The 13809-nt window shown below is 39.6% G+C and overlaps 1 protein-coding gene across 1 annotated transcript in view; it reads left to right on the plus strand.

Moving 5' to 3' along the window:
• Positions 1–13809, plus strand: part of LRWD1 (leucine rich repeats and WD repeat domain containing 1) — a 721948-nt gene that overhangs the window by 160532 nt on the left and 547607 nt on the right. Inside the window, exon 5 of the mRNA XM_044053858.1 lies at positions 11409–11573. Within this exon, the coding sequence (XP_043909793.1) occupies positions 11409–11573 (165 nt within the window). The remainder of the gene's footprint in view (positions 1–11408; positions 11574–13809) is intronic.

A 13809-nucleotide genomic window follows, 5' to 3' on the forward strand; every position in this document is an offset into this window, starting at 1 on the left:
ACTTGTAGTAGGTGACTATTGTCAGGCACACTGACGTCCCGCTCACCAGGCTGAACAAGGAGAAGGTCACGGTGAGCTGCCTGTCGGGTGATAGGATCCACCACATAACACAAGCACTCAGATCTCTCCAAGACAAGTACAAATATGACTCTGTCATTGTCCATGCTGGTGTGAATGACCTGAGATGTACCTCCCTGGACTACATGAAAAGAGACAGAGGAGCTCTCTGAGCATGTAGCCCAGGCCGGTATGACCCTGACCTTGAGTAGCATCTTACCCTCACCAAGAATGATGCCACAATATGAAGACAAGATGATCAATTTCAACAATTGGCTTAAGTATTGGTGTTATTCAAAGGGGATCCAATGCCTGTCAGCCTGGGATGACATGCTCGACAAGCCACGATGCTTCGCTAGGGATGGCTTGCACCTGTCACCCCTGGGCTTTCGGATATTGGCAAAGGCTCTTGCTACCCCCATAGTGCCTTTTTTAGACAAGGCTCAAAAGACAAACCCACCTCCATAGGTATCACAAGGGATAAGAAACTAAGAGTAATGCTACTCAACGCCAGAAGTCTAAACCTCAAGATGCATGCACTCGAAACTCTCCTTAGCATGGAGAACATCGATATCTGTGCAGTAAGAGAAACCTGGTTCAAGGCTCCCGAGAGCACCCCAGCACTACCAGGTTATACCTCATACCATGCTTTTCGGCCCCAAAACTTGGACCGAACCACAAAAGGAGGGGGGGGGGGTATCAATATTTGTCAGATACCCACACCTCCAGGTTGGTGGCACAGCACGAAGCATCAGAGACTATCCATGTGCATCTAACAGTGGGTAAAACTGCCTTCCAGTTTATAGCCTGCTACAGACCACCCTCCCAAACCCAGGAATCCCACTCGGCCTTTGAGAACACTGGAAAATATGAAGGTCTCTCCAAACACCATTATATTGGGCGACTTGAACTACCCAAACATCGACTGGGAGCATTACTCTAGCTCCAACACCCTAGCCCAAAGGTTCGTAGAATTTATAAACTCAAATGCTATGGAACAACTTGTTACCACTCCCACAAGAGGGGAAAACATACTGGACCTGATCATCACCAACATGGGGACTCTATGCTCCAGACCAGAAGTGTATCCCTCACTGGTAAGATCAGACCATAAACTAATCTCACTGGATATTCACATCCCGACCCCACCCCCAGCCCAGAAAGCCACAGTGAAAAACTTCTCTAAAGCAAATTTCACACTCCTCAAAACCGAGGTGGAATCCTTCAAAGCCCCCGGGCCTGTGGAAAATACGGCCCAGACCGCAAAATCCTTTATAAACACATTCTGTGAACACCTTCAGGAATGCATGGATCATGCAATCCCAAATAAAACCAAGACCCAATCCTCCAAAGGCAGACGTCCTGTCTGGTGGACCCTAGCCATAAACAAACTATACAATAGAAGGAGGAAGCTACTACATGATAAAAGGGAAGGCATCTCTGATCAGTGTTAGCAAAAAAGTACGGGCACTCATAAAATCTTCTAAGGCCAGCTTCAAGAGAAAAATTGCACAGGACACTAAGGATAATCACAAGGCTTTCTTTAGTTATGTTAGGAACCTGGATGGGAATTCCCAGATATGCTCAGAATTATTCCAAAATGACAAATACACCGAACCCACAGACATTGCCAACATCCTAGATGACAGGTTCAGCGCAACCCCCCCCCCCAAAAGGGCAAATATCTATCCCAGCAGAGTGCTGCTGCCCCCCTGACATCTCAGATGCTCAGGTAAGAGCCGCCCTCTCCAAAGCAAAAAACACAGCATCAATGGAACCAGACGGTGTCCCGGGCTGCGTCCTACATGAACTCCAAGAAGAGCTAAACCCAAACATAAAACTACTGTTCAATCTCAGCCTTACTACAGGATATGTACCCAGAGAGTGGTGTACAGCAACAGTGGTCCCTCCCCACAAAGGTGGTGCCTCAACGGATCTTGGAAACTATTGCCCCATAAGCCTGACTAGCTTGGTCTGCAAAGCTGTGGAGAGGATCATCATGGACCTCATAAATAAAGATATTGGGGACCTACAGACACTGGATCCTACCCAGTTCGGCTTTGTTAAGGGCAGATCCTGCCTCTTAAACCTGGTCGATTTCTTTGAAACAGTCACCAAGGCCATTAACGAGGGGAAGGTGGTCCACACAACCTACCTGGACCTCACAAAAGCCTTCGATGCAATACCCCACTCGGGCATTATAGATAAGCTCACCAGCTTAAATATAAATCCCTGTGTCACTAGATGGGTTGCAAACTGGCTCAAGGACAGAACCCACATGGTTAGAATTGCTGGAGCCATGACCTCTCTTGTTCGGTATATATTTCTCGGAGGTACAGGCCAACACGGAAGGACTGTGGCTGACCAAGTTCGCAGAGGACTGCAAACTGGGTGCCATAATCGACTCTCCAGCCGACACAGGCATCCTCCAAAAGGGCCTCATAGAAACAGACAACTGGTGCCAGAGCCATGGCCTCAAGCTAAACGCCAAAAAGTGTATAGTCATCCCCTTTGGCAAAAACAAAGTGCCCACAAATTACCACATAGGTGGTAATCCATTAAGTACAGAAGAAGTAATTAGGGACCTGACCTGGGGACCCAAGTTGATAGCAATCTCTCATTTGACAACCACGTGGCTAAAGTGGTTAGAAAAACATTTTATATAGCCCACCTAATCATGAAGGGATTCACAACTAGATCAGGGGAGGTCATCGTGCCTCTTTACTCATCCCTCATCAGGTCCATAATTGAGTACAATGCCCCTTTTGGGATGTACCTTACCAGACACCTGCAGCAACTGGAAAGACCCCAAAAGTACCACACCAATGGGATCAAAGGGCTCAAACAGATGCCATATGCTGCCCGGTTAAAGAAACTCCAGCTCTACTCAGTGGCATACCGCCTGTTCAGAGGCGATCTGTGCCTGACGTATAAAGCCATGTCCAACCCGGAATTAATGGACATGCTGCACCTCAGAAAATCCAAATCCCATCGAGCTACGCGCTCGAGAGACTTGAACCTCAGCACTGAAATAAATAGGACATGCTGGAGGGACAGATTCATAACCCAGAGGCTCCCTTCACTCTGGAATAAAATCCCAGTCCAGGTTAGGCAGAGTCCCTCATTGACCCTCTTCAAGAGGAATCTTGATGAGTGGATGGGAGATCATAGGTTTACCCTGGCTATCACTTCTGTGTCACTGTTAGACAGAAGCACAGTATACTAACCTCGAAAAAAGGCATAGCAAAATTAATTTAAAATGGGTGGCGAAAGCCAAACACACTCTGGCTAGGCTTATAAATGCCCTAGGGCAGATAACCTAGTATGAACTTATGAACCAGCCGGTTTCTCGTAGCAACGCATATCCCGGGACGCTCCAACATTCTGGCGGACAGTCTCAGCAGGACTATCCTGCTTCCCTACGAGTGGTCCCTGAAACATTCAGTGGCGGGGAAGATCTTCTGTGTTTGGGGTCAACCTTGTTGCGATCTCTTTGCATCTCCTTCCAACGTGAAGTGCAGCAAATTATTCGCTCTGATTCCCCCTTTGGGGGATGCCCCCAGGGACGCTCTGGTCCATGCTTGGCCTTCCGGGCTACTGTATGCTTATCCTCCATGACCTCTGATTCCGAAGTTCCTTCAGAGAGCTTGTCGGCTGCTGTGCATAGTCGTTCTCATTGCTCCCTTCTGGCCGCGTTGTGTGGTTTCCCTTCCTATGGTCTCACCTGTTGGCCCCTCCATGGGCTGTAGATCCATGTCCGGATCTAATTTCTCACCCATCGGGCTTGCTCATGCCCAACCTGGACAGTCTCAAGCTGACTGCTTGGCTGCTCCAGTTCCCATGATCATCAGGCCTTCTGGACTTTCGTCTCCTGTTAAGAATATTCTGGTAGCTTCTCTTAAGGCCACCACTAGGAAAGTGTGCCAATAGCAAGTGGAAACGTTTTTGCGTTTGGGCCTCTCAGCGCAGTCAGAACCTGTTTACAACCCCTGTTCCGGACTGGATTTTTTTGGCAGATCTTTTTTGGTCAGGCTTGAGTGCTTCCACCATCAAAGTTCAACTGGCTGCCATCTCTAATTTTCATGTGGGTGAAAATAAGGTTGCTCTGGCTTTGGCCAAACTCTGTAAAGCCTTCCTGAAGGGCACCTTTTTATTGCGACCTCCAGTTAAAGAAACAGTGCCCCCCTGGGATTTGACTTTAGTCCTTCAGGCCTTGACCTCTCCACCTTTCGAGCCAGCCGGTTCAGTTCCGATGAAGTTCTTGTCATGGAAGACAGCATTCTTGGTCGCCATCACTTCGGCAAAGAGAGTTTCTGAGTTGCAGGCATTATCCTCCTTGCCCCCTATTTGGTTTTTCACAAGGATAGGGTTTCGTTGCACACGAACCCTTCTTTTCTTCCCAAAGTGTCTTCAGCAGCCAATATTAATCAATCCATAAATTTGCCAGTCTTCTTCCCAAATTTCCAGAATAGGGGTGAACGTAAGCTTCATTTGTTGGATGTCCACAGACAGCTTCGTTTTTACCTCCATAGGACTAAACCCTTCCGGAAGTTGGATCAGTTGTTTGTCTCCTTTTCTAAACCATTTTTGGGCAAAGCAGTTTTGAAAGTGTCCTTTAGCAAGGTGGATCACCCTGTGTATTGCGCAGGTCTATAAGGACAAAGGGTTATCTCCTCCTGGTGTATTGAAGGGTCTTTCCACTAGAGCTATGGCCACTTCTGCAGCTTTCTGGTCGAGAGTTCCATTAGATGATATTTGTGCAGCAGCTACTTGGGCAAATTCGCACACATTCATCTCTCATTACAAGTTGGATCTTATTTCTAGAGGGAGAGCATCCCTTGGCTCTGTGGTGCTCAGAAATATCCTTCCATAAGGGCCTGCTAGGAATTCTAGTCGCTGGGGACTCTGTCCCATATGTGCAGAATGAATGAAGTCAACTACTTCAGATAAAGAAGTTATGTTCTTACCATAACGTTCCATCTGAGTAGTAGACTTCATTCTTCTGCACTTTCCCTCCCTCCGTCCCCCTCACTCTTCAGGTTATCCTGTTTAGGGTTTTTGGTTATGTCGCTTTTTAGTGACAGCAAACCCGATCTGGGGCTAGATAGGAGGAAGTGAGGTAATATAGGTAGGGGAGGAACTTGGAGCTGATGCTTGAGAAGTTTTTGCTGGCTCGGATCCGAATCAGATCCGTATCCCAAATGTGCAGAATAATGAAGTCTACTACACAGATGGAACGTTATGGTAAGAACATAACTTCTTTTTTCTTAACAATAAGAAGTATGAAACTCTTAATGGCATATTTAAACTGACTAACCTTCTGTAATATACCAGAAAAGATTTATTTATTTATTTTTTAAGGGGACAGGGCAAAACATAAATTGGGGGAATGAATAATGAAGGTCGCTGCTCAACTGGTGAACGCTCGTTCAAACAAAATAAAATTAGTTATTAAAATAATACAAGGTTGCAGAACTAAGCAAAAGCAAGTTGATACGCAAGTTGTATAACCACCAAGTTCTTTATCATGTAAAAATATATAGTCAGAGATAAGCGATTTCGCTATGTAGCTTCATCAGATCTTACATTCACTCCCAAATTAAACATGTTGTATATGAAAAACTTCTCAATTAATCAATTAAACATAATTCATTGATATCACCATTTAAAGAGACAGATATAAGCATATATCCTATATCTATACACATGATTAATCCTAAGCCTCCTAGACTAAAACGTAATATAATATAAAATATATATAGTGAACAAATAAAAACAGTTTATAAAAAATATATAGGTTCTTAGGTTCATACTAGGCTATCTGCACTAGGGCATTTTTAAGCCTAGCCAGAATGTGTTTGGCTTTCACCACCCATTTTAAATTAATTTTGCTATGCCCTTTTTCGAGGTTAGTATACTGTGCCTCTGTCTAACAGTGACACAGAAGTGATACCGGGTAAACCTCGATCTCCCATCCACTCATCAAGATTCCTCTTGAAGAGAGTCAATGAGGGATTCTGCCTAACCTGGACTGGGATTTTATTCCAGAGTGAAGGGAGCCTCTGGGTTATGAATCTGTCCCTCCAGCATGTGCTATTTATTTCAGTGCTGAGGTTCAAGTCTCTCAAGCCAGTGGCTCGATGGGATATGGATTTTCTGAGGTGCAGTATGTCCATTAATTCCGGGTTGGACATGGCTTTATACGTCAGGCACAGATCGCCTCTGAACAGGCGGTATGCCACTGAGTAGAGCTGGAGTTTCTTTAACCGGGCAGCATATGGCATCTGTTTGAGCCCTTTGATCCTCTTGGTGAGGTACCTTTGGGGTCTTTCCAGTTGCTGCAGGTGTCTGGTAAGGTACATCCCAAAGGGGCATTGCACTCAATTATGGGCCTGATGAGGGATGAGTAAAGAGGCACAATGACCTCCCTAATCTAGATGTGAATCCCTTCATGATTAGGTGGGCTATATAAAATGTTTTTCTAACCACTTTGGCCACGTGGTTGTCAAATGAGAGATTGCTATCAACTTGGGTCCCCAGGTCCCTAATTACTTCTTCTGTACTTAATGGATTACCACCTATGTGGTAATTTGTGGGCACTTTGTTTTTGCCAAAGGGGATGACTATACACTTTTTGGCATTTAGCTTGAGGCCATGGCTGTGGCACCAGTTGTCTGTTTCTATGAGGCCCTTTTGGAGGATGCTTGTGTCGGCTGGAGAGTCGATTATGGTGCCCAGTTTGCAGTCATCTGCGAACTTGGTCAGCCACAGTCCTTCCGTGTTGGCCTGTACCCCTGAGAAATATATACCAAACGAGAGGTCCCAGGACTGAGCCTTGTGGGACACCACTTGTAACTGGTTTGGAAGCTGACATGGCTCCAGCAATTCTAACCATGTGGGTTCTGTCCTTGAGCCAGTTTGCAATCCATCTAGTGACATAGGGGTTTATATTTAAGCTGGTGAGCTTATCTATAATGCCCAAGTGGGGTATTGTATCGAAGGCTTTTGCGAGGTCCAGGTAGGCTGTGTGGACCACCTTCCCCTTGTCAATGGCCTTGGTGATGTATAAAAAAAAAAATATATATATATATATATATATATATATATATATGTAAATAAATATAAATGCGTGAGCTCAATTTGTACAGAATGAATAAAATCATACATACATATATACAAAGACTCATGTCTAGACATATAATGATAATGTATGTATATAGTCTATTTCTAGTAGCAGCTTTCTTAGAGACGTAGAGGCAGTAATATATGTATACTATAGGGACTACTCATATATTATTTAACATTTTTACGCTGCTTCAATTTTGGTTTTATCGAGGCCCTATCATTAAGGCCTAGTCCTCTATCTGATCTTAATAATATTATCCATTCTGTCTCCTTGCTCTCTGTGTATATCGTAATATCACCTCCCCTAGCATTCGGAATTATAACTTCTAGTACCCTAAATAAGAATCTATGTTTATCATTATATAGCATTATATGCTTAGCAAGGGCATTATGTAATGTGCCTTTTCTCTTGTGATATATATGCTCTCTCATCCTATCTCTGAGTGGACGATTGGTCTTTCCAACATATAAGGATGAGCATAATTGACAAACAGCTAGATATATCACATGGGGAGTCATGCAGTTGGCATTTGCTTTAATATTAAAAACTTTCTGTAAATCTGGATGTAAAAATTCTGTACTGCTGTCTATATAAGAACAGAAATTGCAGTGACCACAAGGTTTAGTGCATCCAATATGATTAGATTTCCTTTCTAATTTAGGATAACATAACATTCTTTTTAAGTTATGTTTATTCCTAAAAAGGAACCTAGGTGTTTCTCCTACTATCTGCTTAATATCTTCATCTACCTGTAAGATGTCCCAATATTTCTCTAAAATTTGCTTAATCTCTAGATAGTCAGAAGAAAAAAAGGAGGAAAATTTAATAAACGATTCACGTTTATTATCATCTTTAGTATAATTAATATTACTAGGTCCAAAATATGGCATGGCTGTAGTAGAACGTAAGCTATGCACTATGTCTACATGTGAACGTATCTCTTCAGCATTATAGCCTCTATTTAATAATCTATACTTTAAATCATTTAACTCAGTATGGAAGCCCTTGTCCATAGAATTCAGTCTTGAAGCTCTTATTGCTTGTCCTTTCACAATATTCTTAAAAACAAAGGGTGGATGCATGCTGGATCTTAAAAGCAATGAATTGCAGTGACAAGCTTTTCGATAGACTCCTGTGTTAATTAAATTACCTTGCAACCTCTCTATATAGAGGTCTAAAAACTCAATTCTATCATCTGAGAATTGCATGGTAAATTTAAGACATGGAATTAAATTATTCATAATTAGATGCATGGATTCAAGTTGACATGACTTTCCTTTCCAAAGAGCAAAGACGTCCTCTACGAAATGTCTATAAAATATCACATGCTCCTTAAAAAGTTGTTATGTAAATAATACCTGTTCTTCCCAGTATGCAAGGAACATGTTGGCTTAGCTATTGGCACACGTGCCCATAGCTACGCCATCTTTCTGTCTATAGATCATATCTTTAAACATAAAAATATTGTTTTCTAGAACTAATTCCAGGAAATGAACAATTAAATCAATAAAAATGATTGTATAATCACTATGATCTTTCAAATATTGTAGTATATAGTTGTAGTATATAGTTGAGTCCTAACTCATTTGGAATTACTGTAAATAGTGATTGTATGTCAAAAGTAACAAATAAATAATCTTTTGTGATAATTCTCTGTTTAATACAATCATAGAACTCAATAAGAAACTGTTTAGAGTCCCTTAGTACTATATTATTATTATTTAGTACTTTTCTCTGATGTTTTTCAACAAATACTGATAAGTGTTCTGTAACCCAGCCTCGACCTGAAACTATCCGTCTCATAGGTGGGTTCATGTAATCTTTATGTATCTTAGATTGCCCATGAATGACTGGAATAGTGGTTGTTAAAATGGTAAGATAATCATATAATTCCTTTCCAATCAAATTACTCTTAAAGATATCCTGTAACGTATCTTTGACATACTTTATGATATCCTTGACAACATCATTTGAAATCAACTCATAGAATTCATCCTGCATCAATGTTGTCATTTTCTTAATATAATCATTCATATCCATGATGACAATACTGCCTCCTTTATCAGCTGGTCTAATAACTATTGTGGGGTCTTCTTGTAATTTCTTTAAACTCAATCTTTCTTTGTAAGTTAGATCGTCTCTCCTGTTACCTCTGTTCTTCACTACTCTATTCCCATAGTACATATGTAACTCATCCTCAGTTAATTTTAAATAAGCCTCAATAAGGGGATGATGCGTTGGTACAGTCACTTAAATTCTTAAATACAAATGCTTCATTTCTAGATGTATCACTTATTGGCGCTTTATATAGTAGTTTTAACATAACATTTCTACAGAATATCTTTAAAACAGTAATTGTGTCTGTTAATTTACTATGACTTCTTGGAATAAAGTTCAAGCCCTTATTCAGTAGCTGAATGTCTTCATTGGTTAATGTCATACTAGATAGATTATACACTAACGCTTGTTTGTCCACATTTTCTTCAGGGTTTGATGGCGTACAATCTCCCTTGAAAACTTCCTCTTCTGCCTCCCTCGACTCATACACCTTGACCTCTGAAGGCCTTTGTCCATGCGCATCGGTAGAGGAAAAACCAGTTCAGCATTAGCCTTATTACTTGATTTATCTGGTGTCTTCATCTTCTTTGGTCTCACCACAGCCTCAGAATCCCCATTAATTAGAGCAGATTTATCTCTAATTACATGTACATTGGGGTATAAATTACTATCTGAGTTCACACTAGGATGCATAATATGTATAACATCTACTGAATCTTTACAGTGGGCAGTATTAGATTCAGTTACATCAAGTATATCATTATGTAGACAAACATCATCATTCTACTACAGCCATGCCATATTTTGGACCTAGTAATATTAATTATACATAAGATGATAATAAACGTGAATCGTTTATTAAATTTTCCTCCTTTTTTTCTTCTGACTATCTAGAGATTAAGCAAATTTTAGAGAAATATTGGGACATCTTACAGGTAGATGAAGATATTAAGCAGATAGTAGGAGAAACACCTAGGTTCCTTTTTAGGAATAACATAACTTAAAAAGAATGTTATGTTATCCTAAATTAGAAAGGAAATCTATGCATATTGGATGCACTAGACCTTGTGGTCACTGCAATTTCTGTTCTTGTATAGACAGAAGTATAGAATTTTTACATCCAGATTTACATAAAGTTTTTAATATTAAAGCAAATGCCAACTGCATGACTCCCCATGTGATATATCTAGCTGTTTGTCAATTGTGCTCATCCTTCTTTGTTGGAAAGACCAATCGTCCAGATAGGATGAGAGAGCATATATATCACATGAGAAAAGGCACATTACATAATGCCCTTGCTAAGCATATAATGCTATATAATGATAAACATAGATTCTTATTTAGGGTACTAAAAGTTATAATTCCGAATGCTAGGGGAGGTGATATTAAGATATACACAGAGAGCAAGGAGACAGAATGGATAATTTTATTAAGATCAGATAGAGGACTAGACCTTAATGATAGGGCCTCGATAAAACCAAAATTGAAACGGCGTAGAAATGTTAAATAATATATGAGTAGTCCCTATAGTACACATATATCACTGCCTCTATGTCTCTAAGAAAGCTGCTACTAGAAATAGACTATATACATACATTCATTGTATGTCTAGACATGAGTCTTTGTATATATGTATGTATGATTTTATTCATTCTGTACAAATTGAGCTCACACATTTATAATATTTATATATATATATTTTTATATATATTTTTTATAAACTGTTTTTATTTGTTCACTATATATTATATATTTTATATTATATTACGTTTTAGTCTAGGAGGCTTAGGTTTAATCATGTGTAAAGATATATGTTTATATCTGTCTCTTTAAATGGTGATATCAATGAATTACGTTTAATTGATTAATTGAGAAGTTTTTCAGATATAACATGTTTAATGTGGGAGTGTATGTAAGATGTGATGAAGCTACATAGCGAAAGTGCTTATCTCTGACTATATATTTTTACATAATAAAGAACTTGGTGGTTATACAACTTGCGTATCAACTTGCTTTCGCTTAGTTCTGCAACCATGTATTACTTTAATAAATTGGGGGAATACTGCAAAATTCCTGACAGTTGAGAAAAATGCCTGTAGGGGCTGTAAACTGTAATAAACTTCAAATGCATGGTTGTAATTTAGCAAATTTTCCTTGTTTCATGTAGGTGAAAATGATAGCTACTGAATTTATAGCATCATTACTGAAACCTGAGAAAAAGATCTCTTTAGATGTGGAAGGAGAAGAAGATGACAGAAACAGTGCTATTTCGGAAGGAAGTGACTCTGTAAAGAAAAAAGATAGAAGTCAGCTGGAAAAAAGCTCCAGTTTGGTAAGAATATTGAAACATTTATTCAGAAGGTATAATTTTATGGTAAATGTGGAATTAGTTTAACTGGTGTAATTTAATTGTTAATGTGGAAAATATTACAATGCTCATTCATTCTCTTGCTGGACACTGCTCTGAGAAGGTACATTAGGGGAGACTGACTCCTTTAAAAAAAAAAAAAAAAAAAAGTGTATTTTTCAGATGCATTTTTTTTCCTGCATGCGTCTGCTGCCAGAACATCAGTCTTCCCAAGTTTTATATGCTGTTTTTTATCTTCATTACCTAGTTATCCAAAGCTGTTCTTTTTTAACACTTGTGTTAAATTATCACTTAAGACGTATGCGCACATACATTAATAGAAAAAAAAGCAAGCCATATTAACATATTTTCATTTTCAGGCAGTATACATTGGATGTTTTCTTTTTAACAATTAGCATTCACTCCAACATTAAATTGCCTAATTCCTGCCTTCCATTCAACCTCTCTCCACTTCGTGTACATTATTCTGCATGTATTCTTCTCACAAATTCCATGTATTTCTGTGCAATTTGCTCCTTCCCTTTTCTAAAGATCCCACTTCCATTTCTTTTACCCCCTTACAGTATTCAGTACTTCATTTACAGCTGGCTTAGATTATGATTTCCATTTTCTAGTAATTGATTTTTCGGCAGCCAGTACTCTTAAACTTATTAGGGTGCTATTGTGTCTAGGCAATTTAGATTCTGTATCCCAATTCGAAACAATCGTTTCCCTTGTTAATGCTTTTTGTTTCCCTAGAATTTCTGACAGAGTACTCTGTAGGGAATTTTTAAAATCTGCCAACTCATTACACTCCCAAAAACCATGTTCTCATTAAATCTGTCTTTACCATTGCAGCTCCAGCATTTGCTATTTACCTGAGGAAAAATTCCTTCTTCTGTAAAACTACCAATGTAAACACTTCCAAGCAAAAATCCTAACCTTGCAGAGCTTTGTTGCATACTTGGGAGCCAGGCAAATGTTCAATTGTTTCCTTGTAAATTGCTTTTCCAGTCTCTCTGCCCAATCTTTTCTAACCTACTTTGATTGATTCTTATTGTGTAATATTTTATATGCCCCACTACTAATTCCTTTTTTTTAACAGTAGCTTCTGTTCTAGACTTGACTCTACCAGAGCTGGTCTTTCACTTGCCACTCCCCTATTCCCCTTATCTTTGTCCTGTACTCTGATATCAATCCCTTGTAGGGAGGTCAGTCTCTAACATGCATTCCAAATTTCTGCTTGGCATTATTCCACTCTGTTACATTTCCCTCTCTAATTATTTGCTCTCTATACCTTTGTTCATTTGCCAGTTTTCTCCAATAAATTCCAGCCCCCTCTTGCTTATTTTCTGTACCTCTACTTGCAGCCATTCCTTTTACAAAAATCTTCTTTCCTCATTCTTCTGTTGGCTTAGTTGTTTGGATACTTTCTGCAAGTTTATGAATACAAAAACCTGTATGGTGGTTTTTGTTCTCTTCAAAAATCTGCATCCAAAATCGTATCTCTTTTTTTTTCTCTACCCCCCCCTCCTGTTTTGTCATCATCCCTTTCCATTTCAATTAATTACCTTTTGTGTGCATGATGTATTTCAGTTTTAACTGCATAGCTCTGAAGTAGCCATTCAAATTAGGTGACTGTAGACCACTTTGTTCTATGGGGAGGATCAGCTTAACTGTTCTCTTCCCATCCCAAATAAATTCCTTCAGCTGTTAATTATTGTCCACAACTTCTCTGATAGTTGATAAAATATTCTTGACCTGTGTATAGAACTAAAGGGATTAAAAATATTTTCATTCCTTGTATCTTATTATCCATAATCAAGAACTTCTAATTTTTGTTTGATATTTTGTTAATTTCTTCCCACATATCCTTAATGCCATAATGGAATCCTTTTTATTCTCAACACCTAAATACTTCTATCTTAGCATGCCCATAAATATGGGCATTGTTGAACTAAACAATGTAATGGTGTGCGTGTGTGTGTGTGTGTCTGCATGCATGTATACAGATATATGTAGTCTTTGTTTTATCTTTTAGTTTTATATCCTGAGGAGATCTCAAACTGTCTGGAAATGTTCCACAACCCCTTACTGGATTTATCAAGTAAAATATATCTGAAAATTATGCTAACTTTAGGTTAAGAAGGGACATGATGATTAGTGATCAGCAGTATGGTTTCATGCCGGGAAAGAGCACTACAGATGTGATGTTCGCTCT

This window comes from Protopterus annectens, chromosome 13.part0 (genome assembly GCF_019279795.1).
Source record: "Protopterus annectens isolate FY-2018-M chromosome 13.part0, PAN1.0, whole genome shotgun sequence".
Lineage (NCBI taxonomy): Eukaryota > Metazoa > Chordata > Ceratodontiformes > Protopteridae > Protopterus > Protopterus annectens.